Source organism: Salmo salar, chromosome ssa29, assembly GCF_905237065.1.
Source record: "Salmo salar chromosome ssa29, Ssal_v3.1, whole genome shotgun sequence".
Taxonomy (NCBI): domain Eukaryota; kingdom Metazoa; phylum Chordata; class Actinopteri; order Salmoniformes; family Salmonidae; genus Salmo; species Salmo salar.
In genome coordinates, this window is record NC_059470.1 from 18984126 (window position 1) to 19008488 (window position 24363).

The 24363-nt window shown below is 48.0% G+C and overlaps 1 protein-coding gene across 1 annotated transcript in view; it reads left to right on the forward strand.

Annotated features, from left to right (window-relative positions):
* The window catches only part of sspo (SCO-spondin), a 77972-nt gene that overhangs the window by 35800 nt on the left and 17809 nt on the right, over positions 1 to 24363 (forward strand). The window contains 38 exon segments of the mRNA XM_014181106.2: positions 88 to 279; positions 693 to 812; positions 1060 to 1189; positions 1400 to 1525; positions 1826 to 2151; positions 2290 to 2460; positions 2710 to 2962; positions 3067 to 3113; positions 3381 to 3551; positions 4305 to 4439; positions 5091 to 5227; positions 5414 to 5508; positions 5675 to 5724; positions 5895 to 6065; positions 6556 to 6726; positions 7830 to 7909; positions 8106 to 8275; positions 9151 to 9197; positions 9328 to 9528; positions 9916 to 10086; positions 10334 to 10531; positions 10715 to 10814; positions 10913 to 11133; positions 11355 to 11513; positions 12532 to 12698; positions 13060 to 13199; positions 17818 to 18038; positions 18135 to 18170; positions 18379 to 18543; positions 18982 to 19194; positions 19433 to 19600; positions 20637 to 20771; positions 20931 to 21171; positions 21279 to 21431; positions 21563 to 21609; positions 21848 to 22018; positions 22356 to 22532; positions 22882 to 23037. Of these exon segments, the coding sequence (XP_014036581.2) occupies positions 88 to 279; positions 693 to 812; positions 1060 to 1189; positions 1400 to 1525; positions 1826 to 2151; positions 2290 to 2460; positions 2710 to 2962; positions 3067 to 3113; positions 3381 to 3551; positions 4305 to 4439; positions 5091 to 5227; positions 5414 to 5508; positions 5675 to 5724; positions 5895 to 6065; positions 6556 to 6726; positions 7830 to 7909; positions 8106 to 8275; positions 9151 to 9197; positions 9328 to 9528; positions 9916 to 10086; positions 10334 to 10531; positions 10715 to 10814; positions 10913 to 11133; positions 11355 to 11513; positions 12532 to 12698; positions 13060 to 13199; positions 17818 to 18038; positions 18135 to 18170; positions 18379 to 18543; positions 18982 to 19194; positions 19433 to 19600; positions 20637 to 20771; positions 20931 to 21171; positions 21279 to 21431; positions 21563 to 21609; positions 21848 to 22018; positions 22356 to 22532; positions 22882 to 23037 (5832 nt within the window).

The window sequence follows — 24363 nt, forward strand, 5'->3', positions numbered from 1 at the left end:
TACCAAGCCCTGCTCATTCAAAGTTCCTCTGCTTCCTCCTTCTCTCCCACCTCCCCCATCCCTGCATCTCTCGTCTCTCTCTCCCAGTGGACGGTCAGTGGTCAGAGTGGACGGGCTGGTCCCTGTGTGACGCCCAGTGTGGGGGAGGGCTGAGGGGGAGGAACCGGACCTGCTCCAACCCTCCCCCTAAGAACAGGGGGCGTGACTGTGAGGGGATGAGACTGCAGACCCAGAGCTGTAACAGCCAGCCCTGTGGCCCCAACACAGACTCACAGACAGGTGAGCTGCAAATAAATAGGTTATGTTTTCGACTGTCCCCATAGGAGAACCCTTTTTGGTTCCAGATAGAACTCTTTTGGGTTCCATGTACTGTAGAACACTCTGTGGGAATGGTTCTACATGGAACCCAAAATGGTTCGACTGGAACCAAAAGGGATCTACATGGAAACAAAAAGGGTTATTCAAAAGATTATCCTTTAGGGACAGCCAAAGAACCCTTATTGGTTCTAGATAGCACCTTTTTTTCTAGAAGTGTACAGGTGATCATGTTGTCTTATGGTTTGATCATGTTGTCTTGGACTATGGATTGTTTGTAACATGCTATAAAAAAAGATTCATTCTGTGGGCAATATCCCATTAAATTGTTACTGATAATAGTCAAGCTCTAATAATGTAAATTGCTTGCTGTCTAGGCTGTACTAAAGGCATGGTGGTGGTAAGAGAGGCTGACTGCCAGTCTGGTAGAGTGGAGCCATGTCCCCCGACCTGTTCACACCTGCACTACCCCAACTGCACCTCCCAATGCGTCACAGGTATTAAGTGGTGTCTGTCTGTCTGTCTGTCTGTCTGTCTGTCTGTCTGTCTGTCTGTCTGTCTGTCTGTCTGTCTGTCTGTCTGTCTGTCTGTCTGTCTGTCTGTCTGTCTGTCTGTCTGTCTGTCTGTCTGTCTGTCTGTCTGTCTGTCTGTCTGTCTGTCTGTCTGTCTGTCTGTCTGTCTGTCTGTCTGTCTGTCTGTCTGTCTGTCTGTCTGTCGTTAACTCTCTTCTGTCTCGCTATCCAGGTTGTCGTTGTCCGGCTGGTTTGTTCCTACAGGATGGCCACTGTGTGAACGCCAGTCAGTGTGGGTGCCACTGGGAGGGACTGCCACTGCAGCCTGGACAAGAGGTCAGCAAGGACAACTGCAGCACATGGTGAGAGGCGCACACACACACACACACACACACACACACACACACACACACACACACACACACACACACACACACACACACACACACACACACACACCAAGCCTGCCTACAACCCACATCATTCCTTTATTCCTGAGCTTACAGTCAATAGTTGTGTTATGTCATATTGTCGTTTCATGTTCTCCCTCTTCTTGTCTCCCTCTCTACCAGTGTGTGTGAAGATGGACGTGTCTCATGTGACAACTCCAGCTGTGTGGCCAGCTGTGATTGGTCAGCCTGGTCCTCCTGGACATCATGTGACAGCTCCTGTGGGGTTGGACTACAGCAGCGCTATAGGTGGGTTCACCTCACCAGCATCCCACCAACAGTGACACATATAAACCATTGTGTGGCTTATCATGTGTCTCTGATGGCTTTCTGTCCCCTGTCCTCTGTCATCTGTTCCCTGTCCCCTCTCCTCTGTCATCTATCCCCTGTCCTCTATCCCCTTTCATCTGTCATCTGTCCCCTATCCCCCTCCCCCATCCCCTGTCTCCTGTCCCCATCCCCTGTCCCCTATGCTGTATCCTCTTTTCCCTGTCCTCTGTCATCTGTCCTCTATCCCCTGTCCCCCTGTCCCTCTGACCCCTCCCCCAGGTCCCCTGTGAGCCCAGCAGGAGTGGCGAGAGTCGAGCCCTGTCCTGGGGACTCCTCAGAGGCTCGTCAGTGCTTCACCCCCTGTCCCCCTGGTAAGGATGAGGCGGTGTGGGGGAAGTGGACGGCCTGGTCAGAGTGCAGCAAGACCTGTTTCCACCACGTGGACGAGGTGGGGCTGAGGAGGAGGTTCCGCACCTGTAACATACCCACCAACACACACAGCTACACACGCACCAACACACCCAGCTACACCCGCACCAACACACACACCGACTGTGAGGGGGACGCAGAGGATCAGGAGCCCTGTAACACCGTGCACTGCCCAGGTACACCCTCTATACACACACCTTATGTTCTGTCCTTCATCCACCATGTTGCTTTCACCCATTCTGTAGTCGCAGATCTGTGTAGATGAAAGGAAGGATAGAACTTTACACTATTGAGATACACCCCCTGCCCCCCAGTGAATGGCGGCTGGTCGGAGTGGTCCCCATGGTCCCTGTGCTCATCAGAGTGTGACTCGGGGGCTCAGACCAGAGAGCGCTTCTGCAGTTCTCCTCCTCCACAGCACGGGGGCAGCACCTGCCCAGGGCCTCACATCCAGACCCGAGACTGCAACTCCCACCCCTGTTCAGGTAACGAACTGGAATCATACACACATTCTGGAATCATACACACATTCTGGAATCATACACACATGCTGGAATTCATCATTACAAGGCGTTTACTATTAGTGCACCTAGTTCTACCTGGTCAGGTAAACAGTAACATGTATTCACGCCAAGGTTACTACATATTATCTGTGGGACTTAAAGTGGTCAAATCACTTGAAAGATTAAATCGCATCGCATTGGTGTGTGTCCCACTCTCTGTGTGGCATATAGGAGTGTGTCCAGAGGGCATGGCCTACATGAGCAAGGAGCAGTGCCAGGCTCACGGTGGTGCGTGCCCACGGGTGTGTATGGACATGACAACAGAGGTGGAGTGTGCCACGGAGTGTTACGACGGATGCTACTGTACCCTGGGACTCTACCTACTCAACAGCACTTGTGTGCCCCTCACCCAGTGCCCGTGCTACCACCATGGACAGATGTACCCAGGAGGAGCTCGTGTGAAACTGGACGACTGCAACAACTGGTACTCCCCTCGAAGAATATAAACATAATGTTATTGAAAAGGAAAGAAACACAAAAAAGTACAGTATAGGACTCTGTCTATGCATCCTTTCCTTTTGTCCTTAGCACCTGCCATAATGGAGAGATGGTGTGTGGAACAGCGCCCTGCGCTGGTGAGTGTGGTCCAATGCAGCCTACTCATGTCATATTATTGATGATGGATTTGATCAAATATGCAAATATGTTCACTCAGTATTCCTCAGTGTGGCCCTGGACGGCAGCACCCCAAACAATCAAGAGAGACTGTCAACCTCTCTCTATCTCTCTCTCTCTCTCTCGCTCTCTCTCTCTCTCTCTCTCTCTATCTCTCTCTCTCTCTCTCTCTCTCTCTCTCTCTCTCTCTCTCTCTCTCTCTCTCTCTGTGTTTCTCTCTTTCTCAGTGGACTGTGGCTGGAGCAGCTGGACCCAGTGGAGCGCCTGCAGCAGGACGTGTGACGTGGGCGTGAGGAGGCGGTACCGCTCGGGGACCAATCCACCGGCTGCGTTCGGGGGGCGTGTCTGCAGGGGCGACAGGTTGGGGATGGACACCTGCAGTCTGGAGCCCTGTCAGGGTAGGGGAGGTGACAGACAGACCATCATTACACTCCTACAATAGGCTGGTTCGTTTCATTGGCTCCTACAGGTGGTCTCTTGGTCATTACAATATAAATCCCACATGGGTTATGAGTAGGAATGACATACAGTAGATCTAAATCCCACATGGGTTATGAGTAGGAATGACATACAGTAGATCTAAATCCCACATGGGTTATGAGTAGGAATGACATACAGTAGATCTAAATCCCACATGGGTTATGAGTAGGAATGACATACAGTAGATCTAAATCCCACATGGGTTATGAGTAGGAATGACATACAGTAGATCTAAATCCCACATGGGTTATGAGTAGGAATGACATACAGTAGATCTAAATCCCACATGGGTTATGAGTAGGAATGACATACAGTAGATCTAAATCCCACATGGGTTATGAGTAGGAATGACATACAGTAGATCTAAATCCCACATGGGTTATGAGTAGGAATGACATACAGTAGATCTAAATCCCACATGGGTTATGAGTAGGAATGACATACAGTAGATCTAAATCCCACATGGGTTATGATGGTGATGGTGCAACAGAAAGAATTCAGAGAGATAATGTGAACATTGCATATTTGGCCATCGGTCCAGATACCTATACTTTTGCTGGAAATGTCTCACCCACAATGTCTACATCAATGTGTGTGTGTGTGTGTGTGTGTGTGTGTGTGTGTGTGTGTGTGTGTGTGTGTGTGTGTGTGTGCGCGCACGCCTATGCCAGGTGTGAAGGAGCCATGGAGTGTATGGTCAGAGTGTTCGGTGACGTGTGGTGGGGGGTACAGGAACAGGACACGGGGACCCCAAAGAACCCATGGTACTGCCCAGCAGTTCTCTGCCTGTAACCTGCAGCCCTGTGGTGAGTACAGAGAGAGAGGGAGGGAGTTAGCAGGCTCTGATCTTCCACTCTGACTTACAGTATGACCATGTGATGTGAGCTTTGAGGATGTTATATTTTGATATTCATGTATCCTTTCTCGCTGACACCGAGTGCAGTATCTCTCTCTGAAGCAGACCAGGCCACCTTGAATACCCTTATTGATTCAAGATCATAGATAGGCATACCAAAAAGACCTACAGACACACTAACAAGCTCCAGAAGCAACTATATACTGGAACTATGCTGTATATATCTACGCAGCTATGCAATGGTCTTTCACACTTGATCTGTGGCGACAGGTAGCCTAGTGGTTAGAGCGTTGAAGCGAAAGGTCTCTGGTTCGAATACCTGAGCCGACATGATGAAAAATCTGCCGACGTGCCCTTGAGCAAGGCACTTAACCCTAATGAGCCAGGGACGCCGTACTACTATGGCTGACCCTGCAAAACATCCCATTTCACTGCACCTATCCGGTGTATGTGACAAAACATAATTTCTTTTATGAAGGCTGAATTTGGTTGCCATTTTTTTGCTGAGCTTCTTTCTTGATGTTCCTATGAGTTTTGGCTGCACCTCAAATTGCATAGATTGATTGATTGATGCGTTGTCGTCTCATCCACCCTGTGTTAGGTGATGGGACGGGCTGTCCTGGGGGACAGGTGTGGACGGTGTGTGTGGAGGGGCCGGTCACCTGCTCTGACATCAGTATGGATTATGAGAGGAATTGTACACCGGGCTGTCAGTGTCCACACGGCACTGTCCTGCAGGTCTGTCTGTCTATGCTCTCTCACACACGCGCACGCACACGCGCACGCACACGCACACGCACACCACACACATGCAAACTGGACTTGAACATGGATCTTCTGCGTGCCACAAAATGGTGTTAACCCACTGAGCTAAAGCCTGGGCAATAGCTCAAGGAGCAAACTGGCCGTTCTCTGTTTCCTTAGGATGGCAAGTGTGTGTGGGTGTCTCAGTGTCGCTGTGATGTGGATGGGGAGCAGTATGAACCTGGTGATGTCGTACCCAGGGACTGCAACAACTGGTATTGGTGCTATACAGTACTATACAGTAGTATACAGTACTATACAGTAGTATACAATAGTATAGCATCACATAGTATGTACGTGATATTGTTTAATGAAATTAAACCTGAATAGAGCTCTCGGAAACAAATAGTCCTCTGACAGTTTCTCTCCTCTCCCTCACAGCACATGTGATTCTGGGAGGCTGGTAAACTGCACTCAACTCAACTGTAATGGTGAGTGGGGCATTGGCTTACTAAAAAGTAGAGAGAAGTAGGAGAAAACCACAAGGGGGAAATTGGTTTTGGTACAGAAGTAGGTATTTCTCGCAATTTGCTTTAGATTTGGTTATTGTTGCGGTCCATAGCTTTAACCAAAACCTAACAATAACCACCCCCTCTCACAGTGGACGGTCAGTGGTCTTCCTGGACCCCCTGGGGTCAGTGTTCAGTGAGTTGTGGACCAGGTCTCCAGTCCCGCTATAGGTTCTGTTCTAGTCCCCAGCGGTCTGGGAGTGGTCTGCCCTGTATCGGACCTGACCACCAAGACCAGCTGTGTATGACTGCTCCCTGTGATCGTGAGTAATGCCTTGATGGAGGGATCTTTGTATATCTTTATTTGGATAGTCCAGATTTTTCATCTGTCAATGCTTTACAGATGGCCATACGATCAACAAACCATCTGTTGATAAGCAACAGCTTGCCAAGGTTACAGTTAGGGTTAGTTTCAGAATAAGGGTTAGGGTTACGTTTAGGGTTAGGATAAGGGTTAAGGGGAGGGTTAGATCTAGGGTTAGTAGATAGTAAGTTGAAATGTTACTGATAGTCTTTACAGATGGACTATCTACAGATAGACTATCCAAATAAAGTGTTACCCTGAATTAATGACACATACTGTATCATTTGAGGTGTTGGCTTTTACATGTTTTATGGATTATCTATGAGGATTCAGCACACTACCATTTTTGCAGTAGAATAATCATTTGATTGAGCATTAGTCCTGTACTGTACTCACCCCTTTTTTTTTACTACTTTGGTTTAGCCTGTGTTGTGTCATGGTCTTTACAGGTAATGGTGGCTGGGGGGAGTGGAGCAACTGGACAGACTGCACCAAGTCATGTGGTGGGGGTGTTCAGAGCAGACGCCGGGATTGTGATAGCCCCAGTCCAGAGGGAGAGGGGGACTACTGTGAGGGGCTTGGCACAGAAGTCATCTCCTGCAACACTGACCACTGTCCAGGTACGCTATCAGAATGTGTGTGTGCTAATTGCCCCAAAAAATTGGTAAAACTGATTTTTTTATTAAACATGTGATCTTTATGACAGAATGTTATAATTAGATGAAATAAATACGTAATTTTTTACAAAATTACACTACCCAAAAGGCACTCTGTATTGTGGAATGACACAGAATTTTACTGTTCCACTGTTACAGACAGAGGTGGTATCAGCTCTAACTACACTGTTCCACTACTACAGAGACTTTCTCTGGTAAAATCCTCAGACAGCTGCACTCTGATCCTCTGGGGTCTCAGTCTACTTGAGAGAGGGACGCTTTGATCCGATGAGGAGCGAGCTTTAAATACTCCTTTGTTATTATCTACACGCCAGTGTCCTCTCGTTGAGGCAGTGGCCTCCTTCAACTCTGTGACCACACCAACAGACCATAACATACTGTCCCCAACCTCAACGTCCCAGCTGTGTGTCCCTGAGTTAAAGCCGTCAGAACCCAGAACCGACCGGTACTTATCAAATCTCTCTGGGTTGTCAGGAAGCTGCGGTGTCTCCGTACTATGTCTCAAACTAATCAGGTTGTTAGACAGGATGAGATGGGGGTGAACAGTGTTGGAGTCGAGAATAACAGGAGTGAACTGAACAATCTCCTGCATCTTCTCCCAGACTCTCAACTGCATGTTGCACTCCTCTGGAATAGCCTTTGACCAGATATGTTTACTTTCACTTTCTTAGAATGAAGAGTGAAGTCAACAGCCGCACTTAGAAAGTTTCCCCTACCATCCGCTCGTCTGTTATCCTCTTCAGACTTTCTATTTATAACACGTATATTATTCAACAGTACTGAAAGTTTCTTTTCCACACCAAATGAGGGATCCAGGGAGAACTGCTGCTGTTGTTCTGATTTCCTCATTCAGGACAGTTTCGTTTCTGGATTCGTCTTCGGGGTTCTATGGTGGTTGGCAATCCAGCTAATGTACACTGGTGCAGTACCGCCATCTAGTGGACTTGAATGTGGAGAGAAAGAGACTGTTTGTGTACAGTATGTGTGTGTGTGTGTATGTGTGTGTATGTGTATGTTTATATGACTGACACTGTGTGTGTTTTCAGTTGCTCCTTGCTCTCAAGTCCCTGGGACAGTGTTCAGTAGCTGTGGCCCCTCGTGTCCTCGCTCCTGTGATGACCTGTCTGTGAGTGTCACAAATTGTTTCTATTTTCCATATACATGATCTATACACACAGCTTCTGGCTCTGCCAGTAAGACGTGTAGGTATTTGGCTGACTCCTTTGTCAACTTTGCACGAGGATGTGTATGATGATGGTGATGGTGGTGGTGATGCTAATGATGGTAACATACCCCCCTATACCCCCCGCCCCACTGTGCAGCACTGTGAGTGGCTCTGTGAGGCGGGGTGTTACTGCACGGAGGGCAAGGTGCTGTCTTCCGACGGGACGTCCTGTGTGTGGAGAGAGGAGTGCCCCTGTCTGGACCTCAACACCGGCTTGAGGTTGTACCCTGGAGAGAGCACCACTGCCCCAGACGGCTGCAACAACTGGTGAGAGAGAGAGAGGAGAGGAGGGGGGAAGATGGGGAGGAGGGGAGAGAGAGGAGAGGAGGGGGAAAGATGGGGAGGAGGGGAGAGAGAGGAGAGGAGGGGGAAAGATGGGGAGGAGGGGAGAGAGAGGAGAGAGAGGAGAGGAGGGGGAAAGATGGGGAGGAGGGGAGAGAGAGGAGAGAGAGGAGAGGAGGGGGAAAGATGGGGAGGAGGGGAGAGAGAGGAGAGGAGGGGGAAAGATGGGGAGAGAGAGGAGAGGAGAGGGAAAGATGGGGAGGAGGGGAGAGAGAGGAGAGGAGAGGGAAAGATGGGGAGGAGGGGAGAGAGAGGAGAGGAGGGGGAAAGATGGGGAGGAGGGGAGAGAGAGGAGAGGAGGGGGAAAGATGGGGAGGAGGGGAGAGAGAGGAGAGGAGGGGGGAAAGATGGGGAGGAGGGGAGAGAGAGGAGAGGAGGGGGAAAGATGGGGAGGAGGGGAGAGAGAGGAGAGGAGGGGGAAAGATGGGGAGGAGGGGAGAGAGAGGAGAGGAGGGGGAAAGATGGGGAGGAGGGGAGGAGAGGGAAAGATGGGGAGGAGTGGAGAGAGAGGAGAGGAGGGGGAAAGATGGGGAGGAGGGGAGGAGAGGGAAAGATGGGGAGGAGGGGAGAGAGAGGAGGGGGAAAGATGGGGAGGAGGGGAGGAGAGGGAAAGATGGGGAGGAGGGGAGAGAGAGGAGAGGTGGAGAAGCTTTGTCGTGTTGTCTTTTGATATGTGCATATTAAAACTCCAATGGTGCGACAGATTGCGGTAGGCTTAAAGTAGTCGTGGTGTGGGTGAGTGCTTGCTAGCTTGCGTTCGTGCGTGTGTTAGGTTGTTATTGATATCATTTGTGTTTCAGTACCTGCGAGGGAGGGAGGCTCAACTGCACCAGTGACCCCTGTCCAGGTAAGTAATAGGTGCAGTCTGAATACCCAATTTCCAATCACATTCAATACAGTATATCAACAAAAGCATATGGACTCACATGTATGTCTGATCCATCCTGATTCTCTCCCCCCCCTCCCCTGGTGGACAGTGTCAGGTGGGTGGTGTGAGTGGTCTGGCTGGATCTCCTGCTCTAAGACATGTGGGGCAGAGTGGGTGTCCAGATATCGCAGCTGTGGCTGTCCAGAGCCCAAGGCGGGAGGAGCCCCCTGCCAGGGAGAACAGGAAGTACACGGTGGGGTGGGGGCACAGATCCAGAGACAACCCTGCCCTGTGGTCACCTTCTGCCCAGGTAACAACATAGTAATCACTTTAAAGGGTTTGTGACTTACAGGTAGACAACGTTATAGTATGTGGTTAGTGTAATTACATGGATTCTGCCTTCTTTACCTCCTCCTGTCTCACATTTTCTCTCTCCCACCTTTCCTTTCTGTTCCTCTCCCTCTCTCACCCCACTTGTCGATTCCGGCCTCTCCCCCTCTTTTGTCTCTTTATTTCCACCCCCTCTCTTTCCATCTCTCCCCCTCTCTCTCCCACTCTCTCCCACTCTCTCCTTGTCTCTCTTCCACTCTCTCCCCCTCTTTTGTCTCTTTATTTCCACCTACTCTCTTTCCATCTCTCTCCCACTCTCTCCTTGTCTCTCTTTCACTCTCTCCCCCTCTCCCTCTCTCTCCATCAGTCCATGGTTCGTGGAGCCTGTGGTCGGGCTGGTCAGAGTGTGATGGCTGTGAGGGGGTGTCTGTGAGGACCAGGGAGTGTAACAGTCCTCCTGCTAGGTTTGGGGGTCTTCCCTGCCACGGGGAGAGCCGGCAGAGCCGTGGCTGCCAAGACAACGTCACCATCTGCTCAGGTTAGCTGATGACATCATGGGTGACATTTTGACTGTGCCAAAGTGCGGACATGTTACAAAAATGTAATTTAAAATACTTGTCATGACACATGATTCAAAATGACTTGGGGATATTAGGATTGGATTGAATTTCACGCAGATCTTATATGTATATGGTTACTTTAGTTCTTTATGTTGTTAGTCTCTGCTTACTCCCGGTTGTTGAGTTGTGACCTCGTAATTTTCCCATGATGCTCCTCTCTCTCAGAATGTGGCGGCGTGCAGGTGGACTGGCCATGTGGGAAGCCCTGTCCACGCTCCTGCTCTGATCTCCATGGCGACACAGAGTGTCTGGACACGGCGGAGTGCAGTATGACCTGTGGTTGCCCGGGTGATCTCGTGCTACAGGACGGCCAGTGTGTGGAGAGGGAGGAATGTCGCTGTAAATACCACAACAGTACTACTGGTGAGATCAGTGGAGAACACTTACCTAGACAACATACCTTTAACACAACTTAATTGGTAATTACTGTCCTACTACTCCTGTTGTTTGTCTCAACTCCTAACGCTATGCTAAGCTGCAGCGAGGTCAGCAAACATTCTCTCTCTCTCTCTCTCTCTCTCTCTCTCTCTCTCTCTCTCCATCCAGGTGGGTTAGACTCTAGTAACACCTCGTGGGCGTGGCCTGGTAGGTCAGATTGGCAGTTTGCAAATCCAGGAGAGACCATCATCGCTGACTGTAAAAACTGGTACAGTACACAACATCATGTTTCCCCACCGGTAGCATAGCCCATATTATCAATACCGTTTTTGTAATGCAGTCTTCTTTCTCTTCCCTATACCGCAGCACCTGTGAGGCGGGTGTTCTCCACTGCCAATCAGTCCCTGGTTGCCATGTCGATGGCGGCTGGAGCCAATGGGGAGGCTGGTCAGAGTGCTCGGCCCCCTGCGGGGGTGGAGTCAAGCTCCGCATGCGTCAGTGTGATAACCCCGCCCCTCAGAGCGGGGGGAGGGGCTGTGCAGGCATGTCTGAACAGCAGAGAGAGTGCAACAACCACACCTGTACAGGTACACGCTGGGACAGACTTGGTGGAAACACAACATGACATATCATCGTAGACTTCGCCCACACAATGTTGAATGCTGATGATGTATGCACTACCTTTGAACAGATTGCATTACATACAACCCCCCCAAGACATATTTCTGGACATACGGTAATGTACCTTACTGCCTCCAAAACACCATGGTACCTGATGTCCCATCTCTGGTGTTGTGCCCCCATCCAGACTCTGGCCGCTGGCCGACCTGGTCCCCCTGGTCCTCCTGGTCTGTGTGCTCAGTGAGCTGTGGAGGAGGGGAACAGTCTCGTACCCGTCTATGCAGCTTCCCGCCCTGCTCTGGCATGAGGAGGCAGAGCAAGACTTGTAACACCCAGGTCTGTCTCGGTGAGTACATGTAAATGTTACATGTGTTCCTGTGTTGTTCAGTTGGTAAGAGCGTGGTCGTGTGGTGCTAGTGACGCCAGGGTTGTGGGTTCGATTCCCGATAAATAGCAGACCGTGAGATAAAGTATAACTTAAATTCCCTTGCTGCAGCTACCACTGGCACACTGTAAAAGTCTGTATCCCTTCAGAGTCCATGTACCTGTAGTAGATAGCTTAATGTTTTATGCGAAAAGGTGCAGAGTAGCACAGCCAATTAGATAGCACTGTGTCATTTAGACACACCCCTGATGACTACCCACTGTAGGACTGCAGGGCCTTGCATGGTGTCAAGGTGTTTTGGGACCTACATTTTGTTTGCGTTATACTTCCTGCTAGCGTTCATTTATCCACTACACAGAGCCAATGGAAGTCAATGGCTGTGTCTGAAATGGTGCCCTGTTCCCTACGTTTATAGTGTACTACATTTGACCTGGGCCCATAGGACTCTGGTCAAAAGTAGTGCTCTATATATGGAATAGGATGCCATTCTAGAAGCAGTCAATCACTAATATGACCAGCACGAGGTGCCAGAGTGAAGGTTAGTAGTAACACCAGGAAATGCAGCGTTGAAGTGCATCTTAAAGTGAAATAGCTCAGCGGCGGTGGATTAGTCTTCATTTTTCACTCTGGCTTCTCCTTCCGTCTCCTCATTGAGGTTATTTTTGGTTCTGTGTGTCGTTAGTATGAGTGATAGTCCTCTGAGAATGCAGCCTCTCGTTCCAGCTCGGACTGAGTAAGAGTCAGTCTGTTGAATGGAAAAAGATTTACTGCCGGACCAATAGAACAATTCTCGCCACATTTACAGTAGTAGTTGTTGTAGTACAAGTAGTATCAGTAGTAGTGATTAATTCTGTATTTTAGAAATATCCTTTTTATACTATATGCAAGTATTTGACAATGAAACTCACACTCTATGCACACAATTTGATAATTGCTCTCCTGTCTGCCCATCTTACCCAAACCCCTGCCTTGGTACCAGAGGTGGGTTGCCCTCCGGGTCGTCTGTACAGGGAGTGTGAGCGGGGCGAGGGATGCCCCTTCAGTTGTGCCCAGGTCAGCGGGCAAGAGGGCTGCTACTCTGAGGGCTGCGAGGAGGGGTGCCACTGCCCCCTGCACACCTTCCAGCACAACAGAGCCTGTGTACAGGTCAGTTACAGTGGTTATTTCATGTCTATTTCAGATGAATGAAAGGTTACTTCTTCAGAATTTCAGATGAATAAGTGGTTATTTCAAGCGTATTTCGAATGAATGAAAACTTTATGTTAGTGTATTTTAGATAACTAAAAGGTTATAACAAGTGTATTCCACATGAATAAACAGTTAATTCATATGTATTCCACATGAATAAACAGTTAATTCATATGTATTCCACATGAATAAACAGTTACTTCATATGTATTCCATATGAATAAACAGTTAATTCATATGTATTCCATATGAATAAACAGATACTTAATGTGTATTGAATAAGGGAGCTAGTAAACCAACCACCGTGTTTCATGTTTAGGAGTGCCCCTGCCTGGTGGACAAGGAGCTCCTGACCTCACTACAGAATGTGTCTGTGACACCATTGTTGGCCCACCATAACCTAACCCAGGGGGATGAGTTCCAGTCTGGGGAAACATTCATACAAGACTGCAGTGTCTGGTGGGTGAGAGAGATACACCACATCACACAAATAAGCACATATGTTCTCTAAAAGCTATTTATTGAATTTAGAGTGCACTCTTACTCCCAAATGTGTAGTTTACAATATAGCTTGAATCATTGTGGCACACAATGGGGCTGAGAGGTATACTGTGTAACATAGAATGTAAATCTGTTATAATCTGTGGTATCAACTGTGGTATCAACCTCCAATGGGACTGAGAGGTATACTGTGTAACATAGAATGTAAATCTGTTATCATCTGTAGTATCAACCTCCAATGGGACTGAGAGGTATACTGTGTAACATAGAATGTAAATCTGTTATAATCTGTGGTATCTGTGGGACACAATCTGTACTCTAATTTCTCTCTCCTTACTTGACTAAGACCAGGACGTGGTGGAAATGTTGTCACATCTGCTCACTAATCAAGCACACGTCTGTGAGCGGTTATCCTTTCTGTATATACTGTATGTATGTACAATATACAGTGCCTTAGGAAAGTATTCACACCCCTTGGCTTATTCAACATTTTGTTGTGGTACAGCCTGAATTCAAAATTGATTCAATTTATGTTTTTTCTCACCCATCTACTCACAATACTCCATACTGACAAAGTTAAAACATGTTTTTAGAATGTTTGCAAATTTATTGAAAATGAAATACAGAAATATCTCATTTACATAAGTATTCACACCCCTGAGTCAATACATGTTAGAATCAACTTTTGGCAGCGGTTACTGCTGTGAGTCTTTCTTGGTAAGGCTCCTCACGCTTTCCACACCTGGATTGTACAATATTTGCACTTCTTTTTAAAATTCTTCAAGCTCTTTCAGGTTGGTTGTTGATCATTGCTCGATAACCATTTTGTAGTCTTGCCATAGATTTTAAGTCAAAACTGTAACTAGACCACTCAGGAACATTCAATGTCATCTTTGTGGTTGAATCTGAGTTTGAAATTCACTGCTCAACTGAGGGACCTTACAGATAATTGTATGTGTGAGGTACAGAGATGAGGTAGTCATTAAAAAATCATGTTAAACACTATTATTGCACACAGAGTGAGTCCATGCAAAAATTATGTCACTTGTTAATCACATTTTTACTCCTGAACTTATTTAGGTTTGCCATAACAAAGGGTTGAATACTTATTGACTGAAGATATTTTAGTTTTTCATTTTTAATTCATTTGTAAAAGATTCTAAAAACATAGTTCTACTTTGACATTATGGGGTATTGTGTGTAGGCCAGTGACACACAAACTCAATTTAATCCAGTTTAAATTCAGACTGTAACACAACAAAATGTGGAAAAAGTAAAAGGGATATATATATATACACTGCTCAAAAAAATAAAGGGAACACTTAAACAACACAATGTAACTCCAAGTCAATCACACTTCTGTGAAATCAAACTGTCCACTTAGGAAGCAACACTGATTGACAATAAATTTCACATGCTGTTGTGCAAATGGAATAGACAACAGGTGGAAATTATAGGCAATTAGCAAGACACCCCCAATAAAGGAGTGGTTCTGCAGGTGGGGACCACAGACCACTTCTCAGTTCCTATGCTTTCTGGCTGATGTTTTGGTCACTTTTGAATGCTGGCGGTGCTTTCACTCTAGTGGTAGCATGAGACGGAGTCTACAACCCACACAAGTGGCTCAGGTAGTGCAGCTCATCCAGGATGGCACATCAATACGAGCTGTGGCAAGAAGGTTTGCTGTGTCTGTCAGCGTAGTATCCAGAGCATGGAGGCGCTACCAGGAGACAGGCCAGTACATCAGGAGACGTGGAGGAGGCCGTAGGAGGGCAACAACCCAGCAGCAGGACCGCTACCTCCGCCTTTGTGCAAGGAGGAGCAGAAGGAGCACTGCCAGAGCCCTGCAAAATGACCTCCAGCAGGCCAGAAATGTGCACGTGTCTCCTCAAACGGTCAGAAACAGACTCCATGAGGGTGGTATGAGGGCCCGACGTCCACAGGTGGGGGTTGTGCTTACAGCCCAACACCGTGCAGGACGTTTGGCATTTGCCAGAGAACACCAAGATTGGCAAATTTGCCACTGACGCCCTGTGCTCTTCACAGATGAAAGCAGGTTCACACTGAGCACCTGACAAACGTGACAGAGTCTGGAGATGCCGTGGAGAACGTTCTGCTGCCTGCAACATCGTCCAGCATGACCGGTTTGGCGGTGGGTCAGTCATGGTGTGGGGTGGCATTTCTTTGGGGGGCAGCACAGCCCTCCATGTGCTCGCCAGAGGTAGCCTGACTGCCATTAGGTACAGAGATGAGATCCTCAGACCCCTTGTGAGACCATATGCTGGTGCGGTTGGCCCTGGGTTCCTCCTAATGCAAGACAATGCTAGACCTCATGTGGCTGGAGTGTTCAGCAGTTCCTGCAAGAGGAAGGCATTGATGCTATGGACTGGCCCGCCCGTTCCCCAGACCTGAATCCAATTGAGCACATCTGGGACATCATGTCTCGCTCCATCCACCAACTCCACGTTGCACCACAGACTGTCCAGAAGTTGGCGGATGCTTTAGTCCAGGTCTGGGAGGAGATCCCTCAGGAGATCATCCGCCACCTCATCAGGAGCATGCCCAGGCCTTGTAGGGAGGTCATACAGGCACGTGGAGGCCACACACACTACTGAGCCTCATTTTGACTTGTTTTAAGGACATTACATCAAAGTTGGATCAGCCTGTAGTGTGGTTTTCCACTTTAATTTTGAGTGTCTCCAAATCCAGACCTCCATGGGTTGATAAATTGGATTTCTAGTGATTATTTTTGTGTGATTTTGTTGTCAGCACATTCAACTATGTAAAGAAAAAAGTATTTAATAAGATTATTTCTTTCATTCAGATCTAGAATGTGTTGTTTAAGTGTTCCCTTTATTTTTTTGAGCAGTTATATATATATATATATATATATATATATATATATATATATATATATACACAGTCATGGCCAAAAGTTTTGAGAATGACACAAATATACATTTTCACAAAGTTTGCTGCTTCAGTGTCTAGATATTTTTGTCAGATGTTACTATGGAATATTGAAGTATAATTACAAGCATTTCATAAGTGTCAAAGGCTTTTATTGACAATTACATGAAGTTGATGCAAAGAGTCCATATTTGCAGTGTTGACCCTTCTTTTTCAAGACCTCTGCAATCCGCCCTGGCATGCTGTCAATCAACTTCTGGGCCACATCCTGACTGATGGCAGCCCACTCTTGCATAATCAATGCTTGGAGTTTGTCAGAATTTGTTGGTTTTTGTTTGTCCACCCGCGTCTTGAGGATTGACCACAAGTTCTCAATGGGATTAAGGTCTGCGGAGTTTCCTGGCCATGGACTCAAAATATTGATGTTTTGTTCCCCGAGCCACTTGCCTTATGGCAAGGTGCTCCATCATACTGAAAAAGGCATTGTTCGTCACCAAACTGTTCCTGGATGGTTGGGAGAAGTTGCTCTCGGAGGATGTGTTGCTACCATTCTTTATTCATGGCTGTGTTCTTAGGCAAAATTGTGAGTGAGCCCACTCCCTTGGCTGAGAAGCAACCCCACACATGAGTGGTCTCAGGATGCTTTACTGTTGGCATGACACAGGACTGATGGTAGCGCTCACCCTGTCTTCTCCGGACAAGCTTTTTTCCGAATGCCCCAAACGATCGGAAAGGGGATTCATCAGAGAAAATGACTTTACCCCAGTCCTCAGCAGTCCAATCACTGTACCTTTTGCAGAATATCAGTCTGTCCCTGATGTTTTTCCTGGAGAGAAGTGACTTCTTTGCTGCCCTTCTTGACACCAGGCCATCCTCCAAAAGTCTTCGCCTCACTGTGCATGCAGATGCACTCACACCTGCCTGCTGCCATTCCTGAGCAAGCTCTGTACTGGTGGTGCCCCGATCCTGCAGCTGAATCAACTTTAGGAGATGGTCCTGGCACTTGCTGGACTTTCTTGGGCGCCCTGAAGCCTTTATCACAACAATTGAACCGCTCTCCTTGAAGTTCTTGATGATCCGATAAATGGTTGATTTAGGTGCAATCTTAATGGCAGCAATATCCTTGCCTGTGAAGCCCTTTTTGTGCAAAGCAATGATGACGGCACGTGTTTCCTTGCAGGTAACCATGGTTGGACAGAGGAAGAACAATGATTCCAAGCACCACCCTCCTTTTGAAGCTTCCAGTCTGTTATTCGAACTCAATCAGCATGACAGAGTGATCTCCAGCCTTGTCCTCGTCAACACTCACATGTGTTAACGAGAGAATCACTGACATGCTGTCAGCTGGTCCTTTTGTGGCAGGGCTGAAATGCAGTGGAAATGTTTTTTGGGGATTCAGTTCATTTGCATGGCAAAGAGGGACTTTGCAATTAATCTGATCACTCTTCATAACATTCTAGAGTATATGCACATTGCCATCATACAAACTGAGGCAGCAGACTTTGTGAAAATTAATATTTGTGTCATTCTCAAAACTATAGAACTATATATATATATATATATATATATATATATATATATATATATATATATATATATATAGCTACAGGCCTAGTTGAACTATTCACAGCCTAACTTATTTTCTGACCCTCCTGTCTGCCTGTAGCGGGTGTCAACATGGTTTGTGGAACTGTTCCTTGGAACCGTGTCCCGTAGACGGGGGTCTGTCCCCCTGGGGCCCTTGGAGCCCCTGCTCCCTGTCCTGTGGGGGCCTGGGCCTGAAAACTCGCAACCGAGCCTGCAGCCACCCGGCACCGGCCTACGGGGGCAGAGACTGCCTGGGGCCCCGGCAAGAGAGCACCTACTGCCAGGCTACTGACTGCCCAGGTACTGAACTGTACTCTCCAGGATTGTAATAGCATCAGGTTACGTAATATACTAAAATATGACGTTACCTATTATGTTTTGTAATCCTTTTTACAGTGATCATCGGCCCCACAGAAGAGCCCTCTCTACCAGGTAACACTCCACACACCACAGGGCTTCCTTACCCTAGAGACCTCTGTCTGTCTCACTATTGAGGCCCCCCACTCTCTCTCTCTCACTTCTTACTTCCCCACTGTACATGTTCTATCTACAGTATGAACTATTGTGTTCTATGAACTCGTTAATTGTACAATAAAGACTTGTTGAGGCTCAATTGATCTCCCTCTCTCCCTCCCTGTAGATGAGGATGCAGGCTTCTCTCAGTGGTCGTCGTGGACCACCTGCTCTCGGTCGTGTAGCGATTCCCTGACCCCGGCCCTCAAGTCTCGTCAGAGGCGGTGTGTCAGACCCCCCTGCTCAGGGGACACCCGTCAGGAGAAGGCCTGCAACCTGCCCCAGTGTCCCGGTAATGTCCCCTTTCTTCCCCAACCCCATATCCTAATGTCCAGCTACTGTTCCCTTAGCTCTAATGCAGTAGTCCTATGTGTATTTTCTGTCGGGTTGAATGTGTCCTTTTTCAGTACAATAGGGAAGTGAAAAAATACAAACATTTTAAGCATGGGTCAGTGGAGGCTGCTGATGGGGAGGACAGCTCATAATAATTGCTGGAAGGGAGCGAATGGAATGTCACGTATTTAATACCATTCCACTGATAGCACTCCAGTCTTTACCATGAGCCCGTCCTCCCCAATTAAGGTGCCACCAACCACCTGTGGCATGGATGTATAATGTAAATCATGCTGCAGGCTCCTTCATGCTCCTTCATGTCAGCAGTGTCCTTTATTTTGAAATACCACAGTCCTCACTACCATGTATGTCTGTCTTTTGCTTTGTGTGTTACTAGACGGCGGTGGGGTGTGTGTAGGGGACGACTGCGCCCAGAGGAACTGCACGTGGATGGAGTGGGGCGAGTGGGCGGCGTGCTCCCGCTCTTGCGGCGTGGGTCAGCAGCAGAGGTTACGCACCTTCCTGACCCCCGGGGTCAACGGTTCCTGGTGTGATGACATACTGGGGGGTAACCTGGAGAATCGCTTCTGTAACATAAAGGCCTGTCGAGGTTGGTGCACTGACACTGTAATAGACACAGCATGCTGTTTGTGTTCGGGATTTTGTACTGTCCACTAAATGCCATTCTAAACTAATTGAATCTGATATGAATGTATGGAAATGAATCACTTCTTAATAGCCACTCATATATCTGGAAGCATTTGATAGCTAAGCATGGGGTGTAGGGCTGGTTTTGTTCCCCAGAGTGGAGGCATAGTTAAAGGACTCTCTCTCTCTCTGTGTGTCAGTGGACGGAGGCTGGTCTCGCTGGAGCCCCTGGTCTCGCTGTGACAAGCGCTGTGGGGGCGGGCGCTCCATCCGAACCCGCTCTTGCTTCAGCCCCCCGCCCAAAAATGGCGGGCGCAAGTGTGAGGGAGAGAAGAACCAGGTGAAACCCTGCAACACCAAACCCTGTGGTAAGACTGATCTCTCTCTCTCTCTCTGCTCTATCTGCTCTCTCTCTCTCTGCTCTCTCTCTCTGCTTTCTCTGCTCTCTCTCTCTCTCTCTGCTCTCTCTCTCTCTGCTCTCTCTGCTCTCTCTGCTCTCTCTGCTCTCTCTCTGCTCTATCTGCTCTCTCTGCTCTGCTCTATCTGCTCTCTATCTCTCTCTCTATCTCTCTCCCACTTCTCTATCTGCTCTCTCTATCTCTCTCTGCTCTATCTGCTCTCTATCTCTCTCTCTATCTCTCTCCCACTTCTCTATCTGCTCTCTCTATCTCTCTCTGCTCTCTCTGCTCTCTCTCCATCTCTCTCTCTACTCTATCTGCTCTCTCTGTCTCTCTCTCTGCTCTGTCTGCTCTCTCTCCATCTCTCTCTCTCTGTTCTATCTGCTCTCCCTCCATCTCTCTCTCTACTCTATCTGCTCTCTCTGTCTCTCTCTCTCTGCTCTGTCTGCTCTCTCTCCATTCTCTCTCTCTCTGTTCTATCTGCTCTCCCTCCATCTCTCTCTCTACTCTATCTGCTCTCTCTGTCTCTCTCTCTCTGCTCTGTCTGCTCTCTCTCCATCTCTCTCTCTCTGTTCTATCTGCTCTCTCTCCATCTCTCTCTCTACTCTATCTGCTCTCTCTGTCTCTCTCTCTGCTCTGTCTGCTCTCTCTCCATCTATCTCTCTCTGCTCTCTCTGCTCTCTCTCCATCTCTCTCTCTACTCTATCTGCTCTCTCTGTCTCTCTCTCTGCTCTGTCTGCTCTCTCTCCATCTCTCTCTCTCTGTTCTATCTGCTCTCCCTCCATCTCTCTCTCTACTCTATCTGCTCTCTCTGTCTCTCTCTCTCTGCTCTGTCTGCTCTCTCTCCATCTCTCTCTCTCTGCTCTCTCTCTCTTTGTATCTCTCTCTCACCTCAGTCACAGACTAAAAAACAAATATCTCCCCTGGATAGAAAAAAAAGATGGATGGATGGAGAAGTGTTTTTAACCATACTTAACCATGCTGTACTATCATACATGTGTCCCAGATGAGAAGGGTTGCCCAGCGGGTCAGGAGGTTGTGCCCTGTGCCAACGAGTGTCCTCAGCGCTGCTCAGACCTCCAGCAGGGCATCCAGTGCCAGGGCAACACAGAGTGCCAGCCTGGGTGCCGCTGCCCAAAAGGCTAGTGACCGGTCACATTTTCACAGTCAGCTATTCTTTTTGTCATGAATTGACATGAACTATTATACTGAGCTATATTAAGTACTGTACACAGATCAGATGTCTTCCATTGCATGTATAAATCTACTAATAACACTATAAATATGTGTGTTGTTCCAGGTCAGCTGCAGCAGGACGGGGTGTGTGTGCAGGTATGGCAGTGTGACTGTGTGGACTCTTTGGGTCAGAGCTGGGCTGCAGGCAGCTGGCACCAGGTGGACTGCAACAATTGCAGCTGCGCAGACGGACTGCTTTCCTGCACCAATCAGAGCTGCCGAGAGGCCAGCTGCACATGGAGCTCCTGGTCCAATTGGGCGTCCTGCAGCACTTCCTGTGGGCGGGGCCAGAGAACCCGCTTCAGGTGAGAAAAGAAGAAAAGAGACACACAAATACACACATACACACACACACACACACAAATACACAGGATGTCAGATATTGATATTGTGTGTGTGTGTGTCCTATGAGATCGCTAATACCAGAGCGTGAAGGAGCGGTTTGCCAGTTTGAGGAGGTGCAACACAAGTCATGTGACCCCGGGCCCTGCCCACCCCTCTGTGTCCATGACAACCAGGAGCTGACCGTGGGAGACACGTGGTTGCAAGGAGAATGTAAACAATGGTGAGGTCGTAGAACTAAAATATAGATGATGAAATAGCTCAGTGATATAGTGTTATAGGGGCATTAGTGGTACAGTAGATGTTTGTACTGACTTTGAATTCTAACATTTTCCGTGTTTTTTTCTCTCTCAGCACATGCACCCCAGAGGGAGACTATTGCCAAGATATTGACTGTCGAGGTGTGTTCAATATGTTCTTATACCTGCCTGCACATTTGATGAATTTGATGTAATGCATTTGCGTCAATTTGTTCTTCTTTGATGGATTGCGAAATCTAATTTGATCAAATCAAAAAGACACATACAACCCTATCACTGCAGAGAGAATGCCTCTCACTTATGATATAAACAATGAATCGCGTTCCAAGTATTGTGATTGGCTGTGTATCCTGCCAATCACTTCTCTTCTGGTTGACAGTGGATGGTGGTTGGACGCCCTGGTCGGTGTGGTCGGACTGTCCTGTGACGTGTGGGCGGGGCACTCAAATTCGGAGCCGGGCCTGTATCAACCCTCCTCCCCGTAACAACGGGAGAGACTGCAGCGGACCGGAGAGAGACGCCCAAGGCTGTCACACACCGCCGTGCCTCGGTAACACAGACTACCGCCGATCAATTCCAAACCCAACCCTAACACTTTTCTTTAGGCCCTTAATGTAGATCTAACAGAATTGGACAAAGTACCATGTTGATTATACCATTCAGATTCATTCATAATGAATAACACTCACCTGGCTCAAGAAAAGTGTTTTCAAAAACGGACCTATTCCATCTGGTTCTGCTCTGAACCAATGGTGGTGGTTTGCTCTCTGCACGCAGAGAAACTGTCATCTTACAGGTCTACAGGGACACACCTGTTTCTCTCTCATCCCTCTGTCCCTCTTCTTGTTTTCAACTGTTGTTATGAACCACACGTCTCCTGTTTCCAGATGACCTTTGCCCCTGGTCACCATGGTCCCGCTGCTCCCGCAGCTGCGGCGCGGGGGTGGTGTGGCGACGCAGGATGTGTGTGTGTGAAGGGGAGGGGGAGGACGCCTGCCCCCCTGAGGTAGAGGCGGAGAGGAACAGAGAGGAGACCCAGCTGTGTTATAAGAGACCCTGTCCAGGTAGCATGACCTCAATAATATCTCTGGCTGTGTTCATGTCTACTCTTAGACACCAAGCGCATTCTATAATAGTGTAGTAGAATGGACTGGATACTGATGAATACTCTGTTCTGTCTGTTCAGACAATATCTGAAGTCTAGTTGGTAGTTATTATTGTTATTATAATTAAACCAAAAACTTGATTTACTTAATCTGCCTAGGAAAGATTGCTATCCAGGCTCTGCCACATAGTAAACAATTAGGACACAAACCCAAAGAGTCAATCGCAGCCTCTCTTGGCTAAACAATACTTTCACAGTAAAGCTATACTTTTCTCCATCTTTGACTTCTTCCCTGTGTGTTTGTCCAGAATGCCCCATGTCAGAGTGGACCGAGTGGTCCGCCTGCGACTGTGTGTCCCAGAGGCAGCAGCGTCACCGCGCACCGCTCTCACCAGCCACCAAGGGACAGCACTGTTCCCGTCTGGACACCCAGAGCAGAACCTGCACACTAGACCACTGTCATGGTGAGGCCACATAGTAATGCTATCAGCGGGTTTTCTCTGTCAAATCAAATGTTATTGGTCACATACACATGGTTAGCAGATGTTAATGCGAGTGTAGTGAAATTCTTGTGCTTCTAGTTCCGACAGTGCAGTAATATCTAACAATTTCCCAACAACTACCTAATACAGACAAATCTAAGTGGCATAGGGAAGGTGCAATAGATGGTATAAGGTACGGTATATACATATGAGATGAGTAATGTAAGATATGTTAACATTATTAAAGTGGCATTGTTTAAAGTGTCTAGTGATCAATTTATTAACGTGGAGTCTATATGTGAGCAGCAGCCTCTCTGAGTTAGTGATTACTGTTTAGCAGTTTGATGGCCTTGAGATAGAAGCTGTTTTTCAGTCTCTCTGTCCCAGCTTTGATGCACCTGTACTGACCTCGCCTTCTGGATGGTGGCGGGGTGAACAGGCAGTGGCTCGGGTGGTTGTTGTCCTTGAGGATATTTTTGGCCTTCCTGTGACATCAGATGCTGTAGGTGTCTTGGAGGGAAGGTAGTTTGCCTCTGGTAATGCGTTGTGCAGACCACACCACCCTCTGGAGAGCTTTGCAGTTGAAGGCGGTGAAGTTGCCGTACCAGGCGGTGATACAGCCCAACAGAATGCTCTCGATTGTGCATCTGTAAAATTTTGTCAGGGTTTTAGGTGACAAGCCAAATTTCTTCAGCTTCCTGAGGTTTAAGAGGCGCTGTTGCGCCTTCTCCACCACGCTGTCTGTGTGGGTGGACCATTTCAGTTTGTCTGTGATGTGAACGCCGAGGAAGTTAAAACTTTCCACCTTCTCCACTACTGTACCTTCGATGTGGATAGGGGGGTGCTCCCTCTGCTGTTTCCTGAAGTCCACGATCATCTCCTTTGTTTTGTTGACATTGAGTGAGAGGCTGTTTTCCTGACACCACACTCCGAGTGCCCTCACCTCCTCCCTGTAGGCTGTCTCATCGTTGTTGGTAATCAAGCCCACTACTGTTGTCTCATCTGCCACCCAGTCATGGGTGAACAGGGAGTACAGGAGAGGGCTGAGAACGCACCCTTGTGGGGCCCCAGTGTTGAGGGTCAGCAAAGTGGAGATGTTGTTACCTACCTTCACCACCTGTGGGTGGCCCGTCAGAAAGTCCGGGACCCAATTGCACACGGCGGGGTTGAGACCCAGGGCCTCCAGCTTAATGATGAGCTTGGAGGGTACTATGGTGTTAAATGCTGAGCTGTAGTCAATGAACAGCATTCTTACATAGATATTCCTCTTGTCCAGATGGGATAGGGCAGTGTGCAGTGTGATGGCGA